General features: G+C 43.4%; 1 protein-coding gene across 24 annotated transcripts in view; it reads left to right on the forward strand.

Annotated features, from left to right (window-relative positions):
• Positions 1–1,329: 1,329 nt before the first annotated feature.
• Positions 1,330–22,264, forward strand: part of scrib (scribble planar cell polarity protein) — an 85,915-nt gene continuing 64,980 nt past the window's right edge. For 5 of the 24 annotated variants that reach the window (XM_053628210.1, XM_053628205.1, XM_053628197.1 and 2 more), the window contains exon 1: positions 1,339–2,593. In XM_053628210.1, the coding sequence (XP_053484185.1) occupies positions 2,435–2,593 (159 nt within the window). In that variant the 5' untranslated portion in view covers positions 1,339–2,434. Of the gene's footprint in view, positions 2,594–17,803; positions 18,711–22,264 lie in introns of those variants that run through there. The other 19 variants (XM_053628199.1, XM_053628198.1, XM_053628206.1 and 16 more) reach the window with 11 other exon arrangements.

Here is a 22,264-nt window from a genome sequence, read left to right on the forward strand (position 1 = left end):
GGTTCTATCCCAAACTGTTGCCACGGTGTTTGAAGCACACGGTTGTCTAGAACGTTTTTATATGCTGTAGCGTTGCAAGTTTCCCTCCACCAGAACTAAGAAGCCCAAACCTGTTCCAGTCTCGGTGTACAAAGCGAGATCCATGAAGACGTGGCTTGCCAAGGTTGGAGAGGAAGAACTCGAGTGGCCTAGGGTTAGGGTTAGGGTTAGGGCCCTGACCTCAACCCGATTGAACACCCTTAGGAAGAATTGTACACTGACTGCACCCCAGACGTCCCTCACCTGACATTATACTAACACTGTAGTCGCTGAATGAGCAGATCCCCACAGCTATGCTCCAAAATGTACTGGGAAGCTTTCACATAAGAGTACATGATGGATATCAATATATAGCACATGAAACGATAAAGAAATGATTTTTCTAGAAAACTGCTCTGTAAAGTATTCGGAACGAATTTGCGAACTGATGCGTACTTCACTTCATGACATTTAGTGGTTAGTACGCTTGCTTCGCACCTGCAGGGTTGGAGGTTCGATTCCTGCCTCTGCCCTGCCCTACGTGCACGAAGTCTGCACGTTCTCCCAGTGCTTCGGGGGTTTCCTCCGGGTACTCCGGTTTCCTCCCCCAGTCCAAAGACACGCGTTGTAGGCTGACTGGCATTTCCTAATTGTCTGTAGTGCGAGTGTGTGTGCGAGTGTGCCGTGTGATGGGTTAGCACCCTGTCCAGGTATAGGCTCCAGGCTCTCCATCACCCTGTGTAGGATAAACGGTACAGAAAATGGATGGTTGGATGCGACTGGCCAAGATGAACTCACCTGTCTGGGCTCAACAGTTAATGCCTTGGGTTTTACTGATCAGTAGGTCGGGGGTTCAAGCCAGCACTGCCAAGCTGCCACCGTAGGGCCCCTAAGCAAGGCCCTTAACTCTCTCTGCTCCAGGGGCGCTACACCCTGGCTGATCCTGCACTGATCTGACCCCAACCTCCTAACAAGCTGGAATATACGAAGGAAAGAATTTCACTCTGCTGTAATGTGACAAATAAAGGCTTCTTCTTCTAGAGTCTTGGCTTTATGCATTTTATCTTCCCTTTCTTACACACTCCATTACCCATTACAGCAACAAAATACTATTACAACACCATGTAGTATTTACTAGCCTGGTGAGAAACGTTACGTTACAGACAAAGCTGTATAATAATTTCGCGAAACTGCTGATCTGAATCGAGCCAGGTCCTCCTGACCGCTAGGCGTCATCATCTGAATCAACATTAAAAAAATAAATAAATAAATAAAACAACCAACACCCGTATAGTGTACACCAGACGCTGCGTCGAGGACGAGTTTACTTTTCCCACACGTATTCCGGAGACCCCTGTATTCTCTACTGCGATTGGCTAGGACTGTATCGCGTCCTGCATTGGGATTGGTCAACAATTCAAACCGACAAAGAGTAAGGAGGCGGGGCTTGTCCGAATGCGGGTAGGGAAGAGTGACTCCGTGACGACTCTCTGTGTAGTCAAAGCGTTGAGGCGTATTTGGGGGGAATGGATCGGTGAACGAGAAGCTCCGGTTGACTCAGTTACCTTAAGACTTTTCTAGAAAGGCTGGAAACTCCCTGGCGCACGAGCGCGACCAGCGGGACTAACTGTATCCATATGAGGCACGAGCGAATAGGTCTAGTTTGCACTGGTTGCTCGCGGACGACTTTGTCGGGGCGCAGCGGAGGAGCACAAAGCCGCCGGCGGAGGCTCGAGCGCTGTGTTCCGGCTGAGAGCGGACTCTAACTGCGCTCCTCCTCCTCTGACAGACAAATAATATATATACATAAATATATATTTTGTACCGTCTACTGCGTTTAATTATACAATAGAGTCGCGGTGTTGTTGCTTTATCCCCCAGTTAGCGTTGTGTTAGGTGACTAGCTAAACGTGAACGCTTTTAAACCTCTGGCTAGCAACCGAACTAGCCTGATAGACTAGCCTCCTAACAACAACAACAACAACAACAGCAGCAGCAGCTCTATTCTCTCTGCTCTCTACAGCACATGCAGGTAGGAAAGAGTGCTCCATTAATTACCTCGGAGGATATTTGAAAAGAAAACATTTTTGTAGGTGTCGCTGAAATAAAGCAGAACCTTTTGTGGAGCTCAGTTTCGGTCACAGTGAGCCAAGTGCACTTCCAGGCAGTGTTTTAAAACAGAGAGAGAGAGGTGTGTGTGTGTGTGAGAGAGAGAGATTGAATTAGAAAGTAAAGTTTTCAATGAAACAGGGTTGAATTTCTCAAAGGAAGACTAAAGCAGAGAGAGGAGAGGAGTGTTGGAGGAGAGAGCTTTTCCTCTGGAGGTGAAAGTTCAGCCAGGGATTTCCCTCTGCCGTGTGTTGGCCCTTCCCCGTCTCTAATGTGGAGGCCCTGATCAGCCCCCCGGCGGCCCGCCATGCTCAAGTGCATCCCTCTCTGGCGGTGTAACCGCCACGTCGAGTCGGTGGATAAGCGGCACTGCTCCCTGCACGCTGTGCCCGATGAGATCTACCGCTACACCCGCAGCCTGGAGGAGCTCCTGCTCGACGCCAACCAGCTCCGAGAGCTGCCCAAGGTAAGACCCGATTCTGCTCAGCATCCGTCATCTCATCTCCGCTGGAGGATCCTGACATCCTCACAGACCGTCTGATCTAATGCGGCAAGGTTTAGACCGGTGATCACCAACACCCTTCCTGCAGGTTTCATCTCCAAACAAAATCTAACGTGCTCGTTTTAGTCGATCTGGAGCTCCTCAAGGCAGCGATTAGATGAGGCCAGGTGAGGACGATTGTGGTTAGAGAGATAGAGGAAGATCTCCAGGAACAGAGTTGGTGAGCACCGCTTTAGGACGACGTCTGTTTTGGTGCGTGTCGTCAGGCAGCACTACACGCAGGACATGTAGGGTAAAATAATCTGGAAATCAAATCCGATACAGATTCCAGGCTTTGGGTTTCACCAAGTACGTTTACACGCAACGCACGAAGATCTTCCGATATGAATCCGAATTCGGCAATATTCGAATATTCGTGTCAAGTCACGTAAACGCCACGACGCGGCATTTCCACAGACTCGCGTGCGAATGTGGGAGACGGGGGGGGGGCAAATGCGGACCAATCAGCACATAGAGATGTCTCTACTCTGGAGGGATCTGAGGGGCTGTTGTATTTGTTTGGATTTTTTTTTAATTAACTTTCAGACAACTAAACTGGGAATAAATGATACCTTGAAGCTGAAACATCGCTTGGAGATGGACAGAGGATCAATACCTTAGATCTGTCTGTCTGTTTTGAAGGAATGAGAAATCTCACAGCCTGGGTTTGTCTACTATGGACATGTGCTTAGAGCTGTGTAACTTACTCCTTTAAAGAGCCTCTTGTTAATCCACACCCCCATTTGTAGGAGTGGGTGTGTGTGTGTGGGTGGGAGAAAGATTGTGTTGCAAGTCAGCTGTAGCAGTGTCAGTACTAAGTGCACCTGAGGTCCGTGTGTGTGTGTGTGTGTGTGTTCTGAGGTCGGAGCGACGTGTAGGAGGGGTGACTAGTGAACACCGTAGCCTTGAGCAAACCCTAAGTGAAGGACAAGCGGAAAAATTACAGGTAGTGTTTAAACTGGAGCTGCCTTCAGTCTGGTTAGTGACTCCTACACGCTGTCCGAGGCCAGGAGTGGGAGCTGGCGGCCGGGGGTGTGTACACTTCGTGTTGCAGAAAGCACAGGCGTGTGCCAGAGAGGCTGCTGAGTGTGTCAGAAAGGTGCACTACATCATGCCCACAGTGACACGGAGTCACTGATGCAGTGCGACACTTTAGGCTCGGAGCTCAGACTTGTGTGTGTGTCGTGTAGACTGCTGGCATATGGACGCTGCTCAGCCTGCAGCGCAAAAAGAAGTGTCGTTCATCTCAAACGCTAGAGTGATGAATATATACGCAGCATTCAACATACCTCGGAAGTTGGAAGTCGGAGTTATGCAAAACCGGGGAGGGGGGACACGGACATTTCCATGTTCACCTTTCATTAGTAACAATCTAGCCAGCTAACCGATGAGCCATGTATATTTACTTCCACAGAGATATAGATAGCTCATGATAGATTTAACAAGTGAATAAGTCTGCATGTCGATTGATCTAAAGCAAATACGTTGTGTATGTACAGCAGAACCGATCTGGCAAAAAATATCATATCACGATACTCGAGGACATTTCTACGATACAGGATGCGTATCACGATATATAACTTAAACACAAACATTGATCCGAAAAAGTCAAACTGAATCCTGACCATCAGATACTAAATGAAATAGGCAAAACTTAGAGTATGAATTTTATTCAAAATTGAACCTTCCGGTGAAAATGCAAGCACCGATATTCGCAGGATTCATAATCTAACCGAATGGAATTGTTGTATCCGAGCCTCTCCCATATTGCGGAGGAAGCTCCTTTTTCTGGGATTAATTTTTCTTCCTCGTCTAGAGTTGGGGCTCCACCTTCCGCTATGCTTAAACGGGTCATCAACTTTATCGTCAGTATCGCGGGATGACACATTCTTATCACGGGGAGGGATTGTACCGGTATGTCATGGATGATGCAATAAGACATAGCCCTATTCCCAAGTTCTCGAGTCAGAGCTTATTTTGTTGTTTCCTTGTCAGAGGTCGGAAATTACCGGAGTTACGGTCTTTAGTCAAAGCTTTTTTTTTAGTTATAGTATGTTGTTAGATCTGGAATCATATTTCCGGTGCAGTTCAGAAGCAGTGTTATATTTTGAGTGTGAAGCGCATTATATTCAAGTGTGCACACAAAATGACACGCAATCTGCTTATCCCGAGTGCGTGGGCTAGCGATAGGGCTAGGGATAGGAGACCACACCTGCTCTGTATGGTCAGCTTGGTGGTGTTTATTTTTTTGAATGCGGAACGTACGAGTTGTGTTGTCCAGATTTTGCCAGTGCTGAATGATGGTGCGTTTTGTCCTTAACCACACTTCAGACTGCAATCTGATCCATTTTCATATGCTGGACGTGGTTGGCATTTCCAAATTATCCATCGTGTGATTGTGCCTTGAGTTGGGTTTGCACCCCATCCAGGGTGCCTACCGCTTCGTGCCCGAGTCCTCTAGGATAGGCTCCATGCTCACCGCGACCCGGTGTAGGATAAGTGGTACAGAAAATGGATGGATGGATTAGTTAGATGCCTAAGATCTCGATTTGCTCTTCATACCAAGGTACCTCCAGTGTCACAGTTAGCACTTCGGTATCCATGTAACAGATTAGCATTAGTATGTAGTAATGCTGCATGGAGACAAGCTTGTGCTCTGGTTGTAGCTCTTGTAGTCTCCCAAGCGTGCCATATGGTGAGTCGCAGTGTGTGGTGGATCTGCCATGTGGTGCAAGGTTTTGGTGTAAGCTGCTTGAGCTACAATCCACCCTTCCCCAGTTAAGTGTTAATCACGACTGGTCACATACTGACACACTTCAGACAAAGCATTTCTGGGATTTTTATATTTACGTGAAGCATTCAGATGCAGAATCCTTTGCCATGCGTAGAGAAGAGTCAGTACGCATACTGCATTCAGCAGCGTAACGTTTACTGACGGATATGATCATCGAAAGCAATGGAAGTGATCAGGTGTATAAGCTGTGATACTAGTTTGTGTATTAGCTTCAAAAAGGTCAAGACTGCTGGCTGTCTAACTAGTTGAGAGGTTGAATTAATTCGTGTGTGTGTGTGTGTGTGTGCAGGCGTGTAAGTGCAAGACCGAGGAGACGGCTGCCCGGTTGATCAGTCTGAGCAGATGGAGGTTTAGTTGCTCTTGCTGGGTTTAATGATGTTCACCCCGGTGCTCAGAGACACCTACATGGAGGCTTATGTTTATCAGGCAGCCTAGACTGGCTAACTAGACTCGCTTTAGAAGTAGGTGTCGTTTTCTAGTTTAGTTTATTACACTGCTCTGTGAAGACGTTCTCAAAGTCAAATCCAAAACCTTTGTGAAATTCGGCTGACGGTGAATTCTGGGGCCCTCCATGTTGTACACGTTAGCCTGAAGTTCTTCTGTAATTGAAACGTGTAATCTGGGATGACACTGGAGTATCACAAATGCTTGGCTGAAGTAAAAAGGATGTACATGGAATACAGCTGAGGTCATAAGTACATTTATTTGCAACTTTGCAGTGTTTTATTTAGTACTGTAACAAGCTTATTCACATAACAGATATTTATATATAGTCCACAAGAGACAGTAATAACTGAATTTACACAAATGAACCGGTTCAGAAGTGTATATACCCTTGATTCTTAATACCGTGTGTCGTTACCTGGATGATCAACAACTGTTTGTTTTGTGAGAGTTCTTCATGAGTCCCTTGTTCGTCCTGAGCTGTTAATCTGCCGACCGTTCTTCAGAAAAAGTCCTCCAGGTCCTGCACATTTATTTGGTTTTCCAGCATCTTCTGTATATTTGACCCATTTCCAACGGCGACTATATGATGTTGAGATCTTTTCACACTGAGGACGACTGAGGGACTCGGACACAACTATTACAAAAGGTGCAAACATTCAATGACGCTCAAGAAGGCAACACGGTACATTAAGAGTACATTAAGTGGGGTGTATACTTTTGAACAGGGCGATCAGTGTAAATTGTTACTATTTCGTCTTCTGGGAAACGTGTAAATATCTTCTGTGGCTTTTGAAGGGCAAGTATTAAATGAAAAAAAAAAACCATACAAACCCAAAAACAAAACACCACCAATGTTCAATTATTAATATTGTATGTAAACTCAGCTGTAAATATGTTAGCTAGGCATCCAGGAAAGTGGACACTCCAGTGTTGCCTGTAGCTATCATAATGTAGTAATGTACGATGTGCTAGTTCATTAGTTACGCGCATTAATACTGACCAAAACAAACCACACGATCGTGTAGCACACCGTGTCTGCACCTTCGACAAAGTTGTTGGCGAACGGTTTCGGCTATGAGATCACGTTCGGGTCTCGTTCGTTTTCTCACGCTACGTTTAACCACGAAGTGACCGCATGTCCTGCTATCAGGGAGAGTTGTGTAACCGGTTTGCTCGCGCTGGAGGTCTTGTTTATTTTAGTGACGTGTCTACCCGTGAAAGCCGAGCGGGCAGAAGCACAGGCTTTCGGTTCTCGACACACCCGTTTAAGATCTGCGTGACAGTATTTACCGGAGAGCCGGGTGTTGCTAATCATTTGCATGAACCCATGTTTATTCAATCGAAGGAATGATTATACAACATGGAACAGGTTTTTATTTCCTGCATTGGAAAGGAAGTGGGAAAAGCAGAACACAAACTGGTAATGCCTGCTGAAATGAATATGAAAAGTACGAAAGGAATCTAGACGCATGCGTCATTATATACACGTCGTGAATCTTTATATCGGCCATGTTTAAAGCGTTCCTATCTTTTACCATAGAAACAGGAGATGTTTATAATTGCTCCTCAGCAGGAGGGAGTAATATGGGGGAAATGGGCTTAATAGTGTGAATATTGGATCCCGCTCTTGCAACTGTTCTGTTCAGGCTCTGTCAATTGGCAACAAGGCAACCGAAGAGGAAATCCCCCCCTCACACCCTCCTGCTCTCAATCACCGCGAACCTCCGGATCTTTCTTCTAATTATGCAAGCCTTCATTTGCGCTATCTCTTAGCATGTCCTTTTCGTGAGCGCTAAACCCCCCCACCGACTGTGCACAGTGGACGCTCCAGAGAGCGTGAATTAACCCTGGATTAACCCTGCACATCCACGAGAAAAGCTCCAGTAAGAGCAAGCCAGCTCATGTTAATCATTTACATGCTATCACTCGCACATACTCTAAGTAAACCACCCTGTTTCTCTTCTCCCTGTGCACATTTAAGGAACAGGGAGGTTTTTAGACATGACTTCAGGCTTTTTAAAGGCTCTTGAGCTTTGACAGTCAGACCAGGTCTTGTGACAGGTTACAGCTAATGTGATGCGGCACGCCCGATTGCAAATCCAAAACGGCGAGGCCCGCATTGTTGCAGCTTTGATTTCACCGCGTGTGAAATCATGAGGAAAAACTCATCTGGCTAAAACCTGTGTTACCAATTAGCTGAGTGGTAGAGAGTTTCTTCTTTTTCTTTCTTCTTTTTGTTCAATATCAACGCCATGTTGGACCAACGTGTGAAGGTTTTTAATCAGGGGTCAGGGCAGCTTTGTGCATGATCACTTTGAAATGCGTAAACAAGAAATGCCTACATGATGCCCTGTAAATTTCTGACGCCTGACAAACAGATGTAACTGTTTATCGTTTGGTTACACGTATTACTTCATCGTGTATTTCACAACGGTGTCGGTAATAGATGCCGATCGTTTAGCGATGCACGAGGCTTTCGTTATTAGTGTCTTTGATTGTTATAATGCAGAATTAATACCCATAATACCACCTAATATTGTTTGTTCAAGTCCATGACGGATGTATGAGACATCAGGCGCACGGTTTCAGGTAGCTTATTTGCAAAAGCAAGACTACACCACTTGAGAAAAACTTCATCAGTGCATCAGTCTATATATAGGCCATAGTGATGTGATAAGTGTACGAATGATCTTTACTTTAATTTCACGTTGATATCCGTCGGCGTGTGAACTCATTTGCGGAAATATAGGCTACATGTGCTTATTGTGCTTTAAAGGCACACTTTGATGAATGTGTTGCTGTGAGGATTGTAGTTCTGTATTGGTTTGATGCATGGTTTGTGCTTTTATACATCACCCAATGCCATGCTCACTTTAACGCTCGCTTTTTCTGCTTATACGAAACATTTAAAGCATTTCTGGCTTATTTGATGGCACTATGTTTTAGTTTATACTGTATATCTGAGCGGTAGTATGTATTCCCCGGTTACGCATGGTGCTGTAGGTCGAAGCAGGTGAAAGTGGAAGAAAGCGAGACATCTAAGACCATAACCACCATCGCATCAAACAACACGCGCGTAAGACTGAGACCCATCCCCCCCCACTTCGCAACATCCCGTCTTTGTCCCCCACCCTGAGACAGATTAAGGCTTCATTTGTCTGTGAAAACATGCTTAAGCGCTCGGACACACACACACACACACACACCCTGCAGTCTCGCATGCAAGTCACATTTTCTTCAGAGGTCTCCACTTGAGGGCTCTACAGTCATCTTTACACTTGCAGGCTTGGGAACAATGCACCACGTGCTGCATCCTACCTGCCTGTGCTCTGTGCTAACTTGAGTGCAGGGTCGCTGTGATATCGCCACATTTCTCCATTGAGTTCTCTTACCTCAGACACGTTCAGTTTTCACTGCCGTTGAGATGCGTGAAGAGAATATGGGGTTTTTAGGCCCTACACTGATGCGTGATGTCTTTAAAATGTAAATGAACCTGCATAGGAGACTTTTTATTAGCAGTTTTTCTTCTGACTGTTCACTGAACATATTGAACTAGACCTAGACTTAAACTTTAGATACTTTAAAGCACTTAAAGCGTATATGCAATTTTTATTTTTTTTTAATGGCAGTATAGTATTTCATCATTCAACACTCAAAGGTTAGTCAGATCAAGCGAAATATAAGCTGCCTTGGTAACAGAGAATAAAGATCATGAAGGTTTGTACGCGTTTGTGCAATCGCGTCATAAGTTCTGCATTTTATCATGCTTCTTGGAAGTAGTCTGGCAAAATTGGGAGTCCTGTCCTGATCCAAAGTGCATGCGGTGTGTATATATATACATTTTAACTCGAAGATACCCAGCTGTGGAACACTGAACCACACCAGGATGAAATGCCCGTGTTTGAACAGTTAAGAAAGTTCAAGAGGAAGTTACCTTTAATTAAATCGTCTTAGAGGACCGTGCAACACCGCATCATGAAAGGAAAGCTTGAGAAATACAGCAATAAATCGTAACACTGTTGTGATTTCGCCGTATGTTAATATCATGTAGATATCATGACGTGAGATAATGGCATCAAATTTCGAAGTGTCGACATTATCGTCAGGCATCAGCGCTTTCAAGTCTTTTGTTATTCTGTAAAATGTAAGTACTTTTTAAAAACTGGACATACAACACACTCTATGTACTAATTGTTCCACACTTCCTCCCTAATTTGGTCATTTCCTGCCCACCTGCCCAGCAGCCAGCTCTCCTCTATCGTACGAGAGTATTGACCAGGGAAGGTGAAGGAGATCACATGGTTTCTCAGAGACACATAAATCCAGCCAACCGCATGTTTTTGAACCGCTGCTCATCCTGAATCACAGGGCAGCGTAGCACATTCTGATAGCGCTATCGGTCCTCTCCGCATACCCGAGCTCACAGGCACTCTCGATTGGCTCGTGTCATTGTGTGACAGGTGAGAGAGTGTACGGCATCCTCCGTCACGCATAGAGCACGGACAGTTTTTCTCCCTTGCGCTCGCAGCCAAGGACGGATGTGATCTCCCAGCTTTTCTTGGAGAAGACAAGAAGCGTACTCTGAAAGTATAGTGGTCCTTGTTGGCACCGTGTTAGCAAAACCTCACCAAAATGATATTAAATATACAGTGCTATGAAAAAGTATTTGATTTATTCAGTTTTTGTGTAAATCTCAGACTAAAACTAAGATAAAAACAAAGGCAACCTGAGTAAACATTAAATACAGTTTTTAAATGATAATTATTTATTGAAGCAAAAAAGTTATCCAGTACCAACGGTGTATGTATTTGCAAAAAAAAAAAAAAGGAAACATTATTTGAAATAATTTTGTGTATCACTATGTGTGTGTGTGTATAAAATATAAAATTCATGTATATGAAAATGTCTTCAGGTATTGTGACATGATCTGTTTTTGCCACTTCCTGAACCTCTGCTAACTCTTGAGTGATCTCATTAATATTTAACTGTTTGGACACTTCCTTGTCTATGCGTTGTTTTTTTTTTTTTTTGCTTGGGTAGTGTGTGTATGTTGTGTGTGAATCTGCATCTGCTCCTCTCTTTGAAGGAGTGTGTGAGGAGTTGGTGGGAGGGCTTTTCCCCCTGCAGCCTGCAGAAGTGGCCCAGCAGTGCCCATAAATCACAGCTGCCATTGTGTATTCTGCAGTAAACCTCCCCTCATCCCAGTCATCCCCCTCATGCTCTCACTCTGTTCCTCCAGCAGAGCTCCAGCCCAGACCGGAAAGACACGTATTTAGATCACTCGGGGTTTATTCCTTTTCTTTCTGTTGTGGAATTTTTTTTTTCTCTCCTTCCCTGTCCTATATAAGAAAGGCATAAGAAGGAAGGACTGTTTAATATTTTATTCTAACACTTATTAATCCGTTGCAGGCATTTTCACTCTGACTAACCAGTAAAGTGTTTTATTTAATTAAGATAATATATTTAATACGTATCAAGTCAAGTATAATTTAATATCTTGCTGGGAAATGTGAAACATATGGAATCAGCCGCGTTGAAATGCGTCGTATGGAACGATGATGCGTTAAGCACATGTCCGACATACGATGTTATAAGCATATGTTCGGAATACTTATGAGACACAGGATATTTTTTCACAATTCTCTTTAAATTACAGGGCTGGTCGGTTGGTTGGTTGGTAGGTAGGTTTATAGATTTTTTTCTGCATATGTTTTTAACGGCACAATTCCAGTAGCTGATGACAAATGACCATGTAGAAACACAAAAAACAGTTTCTGCTACAAATCTGGGGAAAATGTATATAAATATATCAAATATATTATAATTTGTATAAATGCCATAGACATCTGTGTCCAGGAGCACGGTTGACCATGCTGTTTATGTGGGAAGGATGGCATTACTCTGTTTCCCCTGTCAGTCATAACCACACTAGCCAATCTTGGACTTGTGTGAGCTCCTGAATGCAGAAGGGAGCACGTAGTAGTGCCTTCCACCGAGTGTTACACTGCCATGTGATGCAGCATGAGCAACAGTTCTGAAAGATGCACTTGCCTGGCTTTATGGGTCTCGGTCTCGGTGAGTAACTAGTGAAGCCCGTTGGAAATGCATCGTTCTGAAACAGTGACATGACGCATCACACAGCCCATTTTATTGATCAGGATCAAATCCCAGGAGTATCAGAGAACCACTACTGGACCCTTCAGCGAGACCCTTCTGTCTCACACCGCATGGCTCATTTGTAAATCACTCTGCGTGAAAGTATCTGCCAAACAAGTTAATCCAAATGAGGTTGCTAGAGAAGGGGACGGTGATATTTTTGTCGTCCAGCAACTTCACTGAGGTCGTGGTAAAGTTTCAGCTTTCCGCACACAGGATATGTGCTAATTTTTCAGCACTACTCATTGTCTCAGCTGTTCGAGTTAGCACAGTGGTGCAGCGGTGATATAAGAGCCTGGAGAATCTAATTAACTGGCTGGAAACACATAGCAGTGCCACCTTTTGTCTGAGCAGATGACCAGCTGCCTCCCACATCCTGCCCCCACCTCCCTGCCGTGGTGTGATTCCGGAGGAGGATTAGCACCCTTTCAGGACGGGCACTTCTCGCTGTAGTGTAGTAGGTTCACACAGAAGAACTGAAGCGTCAATCCGCTGATGTTAGCTGGTGGTTTTTTTTGTGTGTGTGCGTGTGTTCATGTTCGAAGAAAGAGGAACATGCCTGTTTTTTTTTTGTTTTTTTTTGGAACAGTGCAACACCCAAGCATTTCACACGAATACCAGGCAGTTAGGCAGATCAGCTGTGTTTACAGGTAAATAAAGATGGTGTCAGGTGACTTCCACCGGAGCTAAGCGTGTGTGACTCCACCACAGCGCCACTCTAAGCATCCTCCCGTATAGTCACTTCAGATTTTATCCCAAAGACAGATACCATTTACAGCAGACTGTCAATCGCCTCCTTCTTTCTGCCTTTGTTGAAGTCCTCTGTGAGCATGAGTCACGCTTCGACCACCCTCAACTTGACAAAAGGTGACAGCTGAAATTAAACGGAGGCGTGCAGGATCATGTGACCTCCAGCAGTGGCTTTTAATCCAGTCTCAAAAACCTTTTAATCCATCCTAAATAGTATCCAAGATTAGAATTAGCGTGTCCCAAACCGTAGTATGCTTTTGAAGTGCGACCGCGTGGACACTTTTTCAGCTAATATTGCGCACCAGTCCTTGCTCGAGGGAGGAGGAGCTATGTGACGGTTTGCTTCGCCGAATTCGACCCGCAAACATGGCGGACGAGTGTGACGTCGACGATGCGTCTTCGGTGTTTAAGCGTAAGAAAGTAAATGTTCAGCGCTACACGTAAATATAAATAAACGTACGTCCAGGGAATGGTGAATTAAATCCGATAGTATAAATGATACGAGGAATAACCATTGAAGAAAATCCGAAATGCAGCGAGGAATTTGTTTACGGTGTTTACGGTGCACGCGCAGCTAGGCAACAACGTGTCCCAGTACTTGCAAACGTCTTTTGCTACGCGCTCAAAAGTATATACTTTTTTTTTCTTCACAAAAAGAGTGCGTACTTTTAGTGTATTTTATAAAGTAGGAGCAAGTTCTGCACCCTGGGCTGTGTGTGGCGGACCTCTCAAGTCAAAAACAAATCCAAACGCAGCTGAAGACTGACCGTTTGCATTAGCTGCTCCTTTTTAAGTCGGTTCACTGTCAGTGCAGGATCTTAATCAGCAGGTGTGTGACCGGGTAAACCGGCTACTGCACATATGGACCAGGCGGAATGATTAAAACTCACTCTGACCAGATCCACTTCCAGGCACGTGTCATCTCGATTGCTTTTGTACTGCTCTGCTGCTCTGTGTGTGTGTCTCTCATTATAGAGTTTACATGGGAATCAATTAATAGCTGATTTAAAGTGCACCAGAACTGTCATCAGGTTTTAAACCACGTGTCAATTTGCTTGTAGGGATTACTTTTAGAGGAAAAACAAACGACTGTTAAGACAACAGGAATGTCTTGAAAAAAGGAATGTATTTTGTGACCAGACGTCCCTCGTGACGTTTTCTAATCATAGGCCTCTGTATTCAGAGTTACCTACTGACCGAGGCGGATTAATGCGCATGCTAACCTAGGCTGTAGCCTAGGGGGCCTCTGTTCAATGGTTTTTACTTTCATAAAAAGATGGTTTTTTTAAAATCCGTCTCATCAGATCCCACGTGTGTATTCGATTCATCCATAATTATTCCTACAATAGTATTTACTAGACGGAGGTTTCGTGCAGGCAGTTGACGAGCGCATGGTGAGTTAATACCGTCCCTCCCTAAGTCAAGTTCAGTTGTAACCTCAATCACCTGCAAACAACAGATACGCGGCTGTAACCTGATGCCGCTCTGCTGCACTTCATTACGCACTGATGTATGTTGTTAGGATGACACAAAGTGTGTAAAAATAATAATAAATAAATGTTACATTTTTCGGGCGGTCTGACTCGGAGGTCTAGCAGCACTCCTCAGTGTCAAAATGTTTGAGCTGGCCAATCAAATCAAAGAGGGCGGGGCTTTACTGTTCACAGAAGCCGCGCAACGTTTCAGTTAACGGTGGAAAAAGTGCGAGGTAAGATGTACGCTAAGTAGCTGGAGTTGAATATCTTACGACAGAAACATTAAACGGGCGACAGTAAGACCCAAGGATGCAAACATTCACGTGATTCACGTAACGTAACGCGTTAACGTCGACGTGACGAGACGGGAAACATAAACGGAGCCGTTTTCAGCATGTCTGTCGTAAGATTAAGAATGAACGTGTGCATGTTGTGAAGGAATATAATGAGCCTAGGGGCCTGCGTAGACCTTAATCCGCCCCGTCTGCTGATCATAATGTACTTTTCACCGATCACACCGGTGTTTTTATATTTTATATATACATATACGTTTTACACCACAACATGGTTTGTTGTCGAATCAGAAGGTGTGGATTAATTGACCGTAACAGCAGCTCCAGCTTTTTGGTAGGAGGAAGCTTTTTTTATGGAAGGAATCTTGGCGTTTATAACGGTCAGTATGTTTTCCACCACTGGCAGAGACTCCAGTTTTCTTTAAAAATCAATAAATAAAATGATCCCTAAGAGGAAAAGAGTGGCTGACTGTTTATGAGGAAATAACTGTGTATAGCTGCTATGTAAGCTGTGTGAAATAACTGGAACTAATTTGTTTCATGGATGTTCATATCACTGCAACAAAACTACGTACACACAAAGAGAGCCACCGTTTTACACATCAGCTCATGAACCATGGTATTCGAGTCTGTTTGGTGAAAATCTGCGTGAAGCAGGTTAATTTTTACATTGACCCTGGAACGATACCGAGAGTCAACTTTGACTTACCCTGAAAATGTTTGTTGAAAGGGAACACTGTTCAGGGCTACGATTACACATTGTTGACTCAAAAGGCCATATCTGAGCAGTGGCTCAGTTTGAGCAGTAGTTGAGTTTGTCATGTTTTAGTGTTTAAGCCTGAACCACTTTGGAGAGCTGTGCTGTTTTGGGGAAATGAACAGACCCTGTCTACACACTTATTTGTGATGTTTGCTCTGTAGATTTGTGTTCGTCCTCCTTCGTGACACACGTGACACGCCCTGCTATAGGCTGTGCTATAGCGAATCCCTGTAGGTTCATGTTTCCAGGGCTACAGGATGCAAGTGAAGCCCACATGGAGCCCATACTGCTGTTGCCAACTAGACCATCAAGCTGTTAATGTGTTCTGACTAGCAAGTAACATCCTTACAGACTATATCATACTGTAATAATCTCCAACTAGCATTTTTTACTGTTTTACTCTTGGCATCATTTCTATTGGAAAGATTTAGGGTTTAATGACGACCTTTGCTCCCTATGCATAAATAACATGAAATCTGTAGATTTAGCTAGAGCAGAACGGTTGCATGGGGTCTTGAAATACACCCAAGCCGGAAGTGTATCAGCGATGCTGTTTCATGTTTCTTTTGATGTAACAGGAGGTCACATAACGCCGCTGGTCACACTCGCTGGTGTATTTGAAGACCGACCCGATCACCCAGCAATCGCTTCCGAACGCCAGCGTTTTGAAATGCCACTTAAAGGTTATTTTTTTTCTTCCTGACTAGGGAGGCTCGTATGTTCTGTAAACATAGTTGTCCTGTTTTCACCGCTCCCCCAGACCTGCCAGCCTTTACGCGTTTTACATAGGAACTCCACTCCATTTTAACACCGGTGTATGCTGCTACAATTTATTAAATTAAATTAAATCAAGTCTTCTTTTATCCCCTCTAATAAAAACTGCAGATGAACCAATCAGCATACGAGTCTGGAATGATTAACAGTTCGATTAACTCTCCGATATTAACGGACCACCTGGAAGCCCCGCCCCCTTTCCCCATCTCACCTTAGTAACCATTTGTACCGCTGATTTAGATTTTTTCTGCTTGAAGCTGTGTCCGAGTCCATTAGCTAACATTACAGACGCAGTCGGTCTCTCCAGGATTTTGCGATCGCAGAAATGAACGCAGATTCGGGCCGAGACGCGTCATGTGACATCATCACAACACGCATTCAGGCAAAGCCGCCTTCGAATCACGGGCGTCGAATATGCGTACAGCTGAAAGGTCTCATTTGCCAACAAATATCATCGTGGAAGGCCGTGCGAAACCGTTTCACCAATTCAAGTATTTTTCTGCAAAAAAAAGCACAAAAAACTCTGCCTTACATCGCAAATTTTGAGGAAAGCCGCAGCGAGATCAAGCAGTTTTTTTTCCCACAACAATCACAAAAAAACTAACTTCAGGTATCAGCATTTATTAAGGATGCACTGAAATTTCAACTGTCTAAAAAGTTCGACGGAAAATACTCAGTCTTCTTTTTCTGACCTTTTTTTTATTCAAATAGAGTAACTACATCTACAGCAAAGATGTTGTCTATTCAACACTTTACAAATACATTTTAGTAGTATTGATTTGATTAGGAAGTGATTTTTAAAATCGCGGTTTATTTTGTTTTGCTGTCCTGCGGCGGTCAGCGACGATATTTCACGTGTTCTACGAGGGACATTAGACAAGTGATTTGTAAAGGAAGTGTGTGTTTTTTTTTTTTTTTTTTTTTTTTCCTTTTCGTTTTCTTCTCTCTGAAATTACTGAAAGTTTTTATGTCAGGATTAGGGCTGCAACTAACAATTATTTTCATAATCGATTAGTTGGCCGATTGTTTTTTTTTTTCGATTAATCAGGTGGGGGCGGGGCAAACTTTCAGTACCTTTTTGTTTGTTTGTTTGTTTGTTTGTTTGTTTAAAATAAAATCCACAAACTGAGTGTTAAATATAAATTCAGACTAAAATTTTACACAACTTTTTGTCCGAAATAGAAAAGAACTCAACACACACACACACACACACACACACACAAGAATATATATTATTAATTTAGGACTGTAGTTTAATTCTGTGCTTTTTGTGAATCCATAAAAAATAATGCATAAGTACTTATACGTTATATAAATATATACTAAATAAATAAGATACATTTTTAGTTATATATATATATATATATATATATATATATATATATATATATATATATATATATATATATATATATATATATACATATATATTAGTATTTATGCATTATATTTTATGGATGCAAAAAAGCACCGAATTAAATTACAGTCCTAAATTAATAATAAAAACTCTTTCACTGCGTCTTGTGGTTTCTGTTACTTGCTGTCTTTAGACATATTATTTTACATGTGTTTACGTTTGATCATAATGTTTTAATTAGACATTATAGATCTTACTCATGCTCCTATTGCGCGTCTACACTGCGCGTGATCAGCAACGCATCACTTCCGTTATAATAAACGACAGGAGTTACACTGCAAGCGCGCAAATACACCATATAATGACGATAAACTGAAATTAACTAAACCTTTTAAGCAACTCGCGACCGCATCACCGTCATGCTCGTGCTACACAAACTCCGCTTTATAAAGTTTGATCTTCTCGGCGGTGTTTAATATAAAAGGACTCGGAGGTCGCACGCTTTCTTCCTCAGTCACGTGACGATTTCGCCTCCGTCTGTTGGTGACTGAGGTCCTGTTGGGAATTTAAAGGTAACGCCGACAGAAACAGTAAAGTGAAGAAAGTCATTGTCGGGGACTGGGTATTAGGCTCAAGCTAGCGGCGGCACATTATGTCCGTGTGACGTCATGCGCCGTCGACTAGGAAGCGGATTATACTTCCGGTTAGTGAAGGAAAAAAACCCGCTAGTGTTATATTTGAGATGATATTACCTTTCTAAAATCCACACGCTACACGGTAGTGCAGAGTGCATAGTGTAAGTGTATAGTACTTCATTTGGGACGCACTTTTAGTATTTACTCTCCGAAGCGTGTTTCCGGAAGAGAAGTAACGTAATGAGTAAATCTCCCCCGTGCCGCACGCAGACCGACTAATCGATAACGAGATTGGTTGAGAGCGAATTTCATAATCGATCATTGTCGATTTTATCGATTAGTTGTTGCAGCTCTAATCAGGATAAACGTTTACCTGTGTTTATTTGTTCGTGAAAAGCGAAAGTGTTTGAGTCCAGGATTCAGTGGCAGTAATATATCAGCATTTTACCGACGTTTTTCTTCCTGGGACTGTCGGTGATCCCTCTTTGACGTTGGCACGTCTGCAGGCGTAACACAAGGAACTTCTTCCTTCTTTCTCCGTCGATCACCGGCTGCTTGCTGCGTGAAAACGCGTCGTGAAGCTTTTCTTTTGACAGGCACAGTACGTTCTGTACTCCTCTTCAAAAAGCTTTATGTAGTTTACTTTGTCTGCATTACCAGCTAATGTGTTTCAATTAGCATAATCCAGAAAGCCAGAGCGTGCTGTGGGTGTGTGTTTTGTGTGTCGTCGTAGCACTTTGCCTTGCAGTCTGTACTTTGCTGTGTAGACAGCGCTTTTTGTGCATTTTTGTTACATCTTGACAGCACAGAAGAAACCAGAACGCGTCCTGTTTGCCGAGCTTGCGCTGCACTGACACTTGATGTGTGTGTTTGTCTTGTTGATTCCTGTGCGCTGGGAGCGGCGTGGCAGGCAGGAAACGAGAATAATAGAGCGAGCTGAGGAATGTGGCGTTTCTGTTTTCTCCGCTCAGAGCCTCGTACCATCACGCCACAGCACAGGCGCAGTAGACCTTTACATAAACACGTTTTATCTCCTCTGTCCTCAGGCGGCCCATTTGCTGAGTGAGTGCGTTCACGTATACAGGGTAATCTGATCTCGGGAAATCATCAGGTCTGTATGAAATCAGGCAGTAATTGGATTTCTTTGAATGCTGTTGTTGGAGAAAACCTCCAGTAACTATTACTGTAGTATTAGTAAGTCATTTTCAAAGCAGGTAGATCTTAAAATAGTTAAGCGCATTCGCACACAATAACGGAACGAACGAGTGTGCGATTTCCTCTGCAGGGATGTCTCTGTTGTAGCGGTAGTCATTGTCCTCCAACGGAAAAAAAACAAGAGCAATGGTGGACATCACGCTTGCACCTTCAAGCAAAATCACTGGCCAAGGTTTAACCTGTTAGCTGTGGCGTTCTCTCCTCACATCTCGTGCATTTATTAATAAAGAATTAATCACCCGGACATGAAAGCTGCTTGTACCCTGGTTAATCATTGCCAATTTCCGGGCTGCTAACAATCCGTTGAACTGGTAAATATTTATTTTTAGTGTTTGCAAATCGCAATTTATGCTGCTATTCTTCGAGTCATGGCTGTTTTTCTCTCTCGGCTTTGTGTAGAGATAGAAATGCAAAAGACGCCACGTTAATACACCCTTAATACACACTTGCACTTAATATCCTGATTGTTGAAGTAAAGTCCAGGTGCTTTTATCACATTTCTTGAAGTCAACAGTAACGGCTTTAATCTGATTTACGATGTAGTATCCGGTTGTTTTCTTCTTCTTCTTCTTCTTCTGGAAACGCTGTCAATGTCAGTCATTTTCATTGCGAGTTCTACAGATAGTCAATAAGTGTTTTGGCTTGTATGCCTCAGGGATGTGTCGAACCCTGATTATACACAGCACATATGACTATTTTATCTGATTTCAACCTTGCCAGTCATAAGGTCTAGCACCACACGATCCTGATCATAATCCTGATTCATATTGACATGTAGAATGTCAGGAAGTCGTATGTTCTGTTGTATGAGGTGCCTCCACTTTAAAATCAAGTTCAAAGCGTCAGTTGCTTTTAGAGGTTTTTGCGCTTTAAAGGGGTTTACGTGCTTAATTTGCTGCAATTACTAATCCACGGCTACCATCTTGGATCGTGGCGTTGGATAAAGCTGTTTTTGGCTTATTTTTGCATTTTCGTTAAATGTTAATCGGGATTTAAACGTTCGCTTATATTCCCAGAGCGTGCCTTCAGCCGAACGTTCCTTAGCAGCCGTCATTTTAACCTGAGAACTGACCGTTTCAGTAGATCTAGTGAGCTAGGGTTAGATAGGGCTATGAACCTTAGAACCGGTGACCTTTTGACTTGTTATCGAGCAAACCACAGTAATGTGGAGCGCTTCATTTAGTAAAAAATAAAAATTACAGTGTACACTACATAATCGGAGCACTAATATTCCCAATACTGACGCATATTATCATATTAGTCGGCTTGTTCGGCTTGGTAACGCATTTGGACCTGATACAGATGTTCAAAGCTGATTAGGGTTGTATTATCACCAGAATCATTTCTAATGGACGGGTTTCGAATGTCCCTTTTTTTTGTTTTAAGTATGAAAAATTAGTCTCCTGCCCGAGTCCAGTACTTCTTTAGAGTTGGTACCAAACGTTCTTCTGAGGAAAGGGTGTCCGGCTTTAATGTAGTGCTACTTAACGTACAGGGTTTGTAATGGTGCATTTTGGTAAATAGGTCCGTCATAGTATGGTGAAGCAATCTATTTGGTTCCTACATGGTTTGGGGAAAGTGTGTTAAAATTCCGTTAGTTAGCTTTATAGCTCCAGGGTAAAATAAGGATTAAAAAAAAAAACCCCTTCGTATCTAATGACATTAGGGTACTGTGAAAATCGTGCGAATGTAATGTGTGGCTGGATTTGTGGGTAGGCAGTTCAACAAAGCGATTTCTCCGATCGGAATGTGCAGCGTGAGCACACGAATGAGCGCCAACAACAGCAATGAGTAAAATAGTGAAAGAAATCTCTCCGGAGACGAGCCAGGAGCAACCTGAACCAATCCCAGACTCTCCTCCATATTTCCCCCGTTCTCTTCTTTCCTGTTTATGCACAAATGAGTGCAGAATCAACAACTCCAGCAGCCCTCAGATTCCTCTCGACATTCTTTTGGGTGAAAGGTCATCCTGAAACATTTTCGCAGACGTCGTTAAGGCGTGTGTGTGAGAGTTTGTGTGTGTTAAAGCCTGGCGTATTTATTGGCACGCGGAGGGCTGTGACTTAAGGAAAGTCAGGCATGAGTGGAATCTCCAGGAACCTGCTCTCGCTGCACCGCTTTCATTCCAGAGCCCACACACACTATTTTTGATCGTGTGTAACATGCTTGTGATTTGTGTGCGTGTGTGTGGTGGGTCACGGCCCTCATTGTTAAAGGATCCGGCAGGTTCGGGCTCAAATGTACAACCACACATGCTGCACAGGTTTATAAACAAAACATAACCCAAGAATCACAACTCGTCTTAGTTCATTGCCTCGGCCGTACGTTTCAAACTCCACTTAAAGGTGTAGGCTAATCATTTCTTCCTAGTACACAGGATACAAAAAAAAATACTAGTTTAAACCATTATCTCAGAACAAAACCCAGTCTGGAAACCTGTATTCAGGTCAGGAATGTTTGCTTACTTTTAGATTGGCTCCTTCTCAGCCATTTTATAGACACGCCCCCAACATGCCTTGTGTGCTCGAAAGCGATGTCATGACAGTCTTTGGTAACGGTGATTCTTATTAGCACGCTAACTCTAGTTATATATCCACCATACATTTTGAGTGTGGAGCTTTTTGTGTATGTGGGTGGAAATGCAGGTGGGCTCTGAGTTAAATAAATAAATAAATAAATCATTCAAATCTTATTCACCTCCACACATTTAGTCCTCTTTCTCCACAAGTCCTACCTAATGCACCTCTAAGGGTGTTATAACACTCAGCGTGTCCTATTTTCCTCTCAGCACAAATGTAATTAAGCGGATCTCTATGCACAAAGGTCTTTTTGCTCAGGGATGCATTACTACACAGATTGGAGACGCTCTCTGGAGCAGTGTGTCACAGTCACAAGGCTGCTTTTCCTCTAAGCACATAGACACTTGTTTCTTTGTTAGTC

Source organism: Ictalurus furcatus, chromosome 7 (assembly GCF_023375685.1).
Source record: "Ictalurus furcatus strain D&B chromosome 7, Billie_1.0, whole genome shotgun sequence".
NCBI lineage: Eukaryota > Metazoa > Chordata > Actinopteri > Siluriformes > Ictaluridae > Ictalurus > Ictalurus furcatus.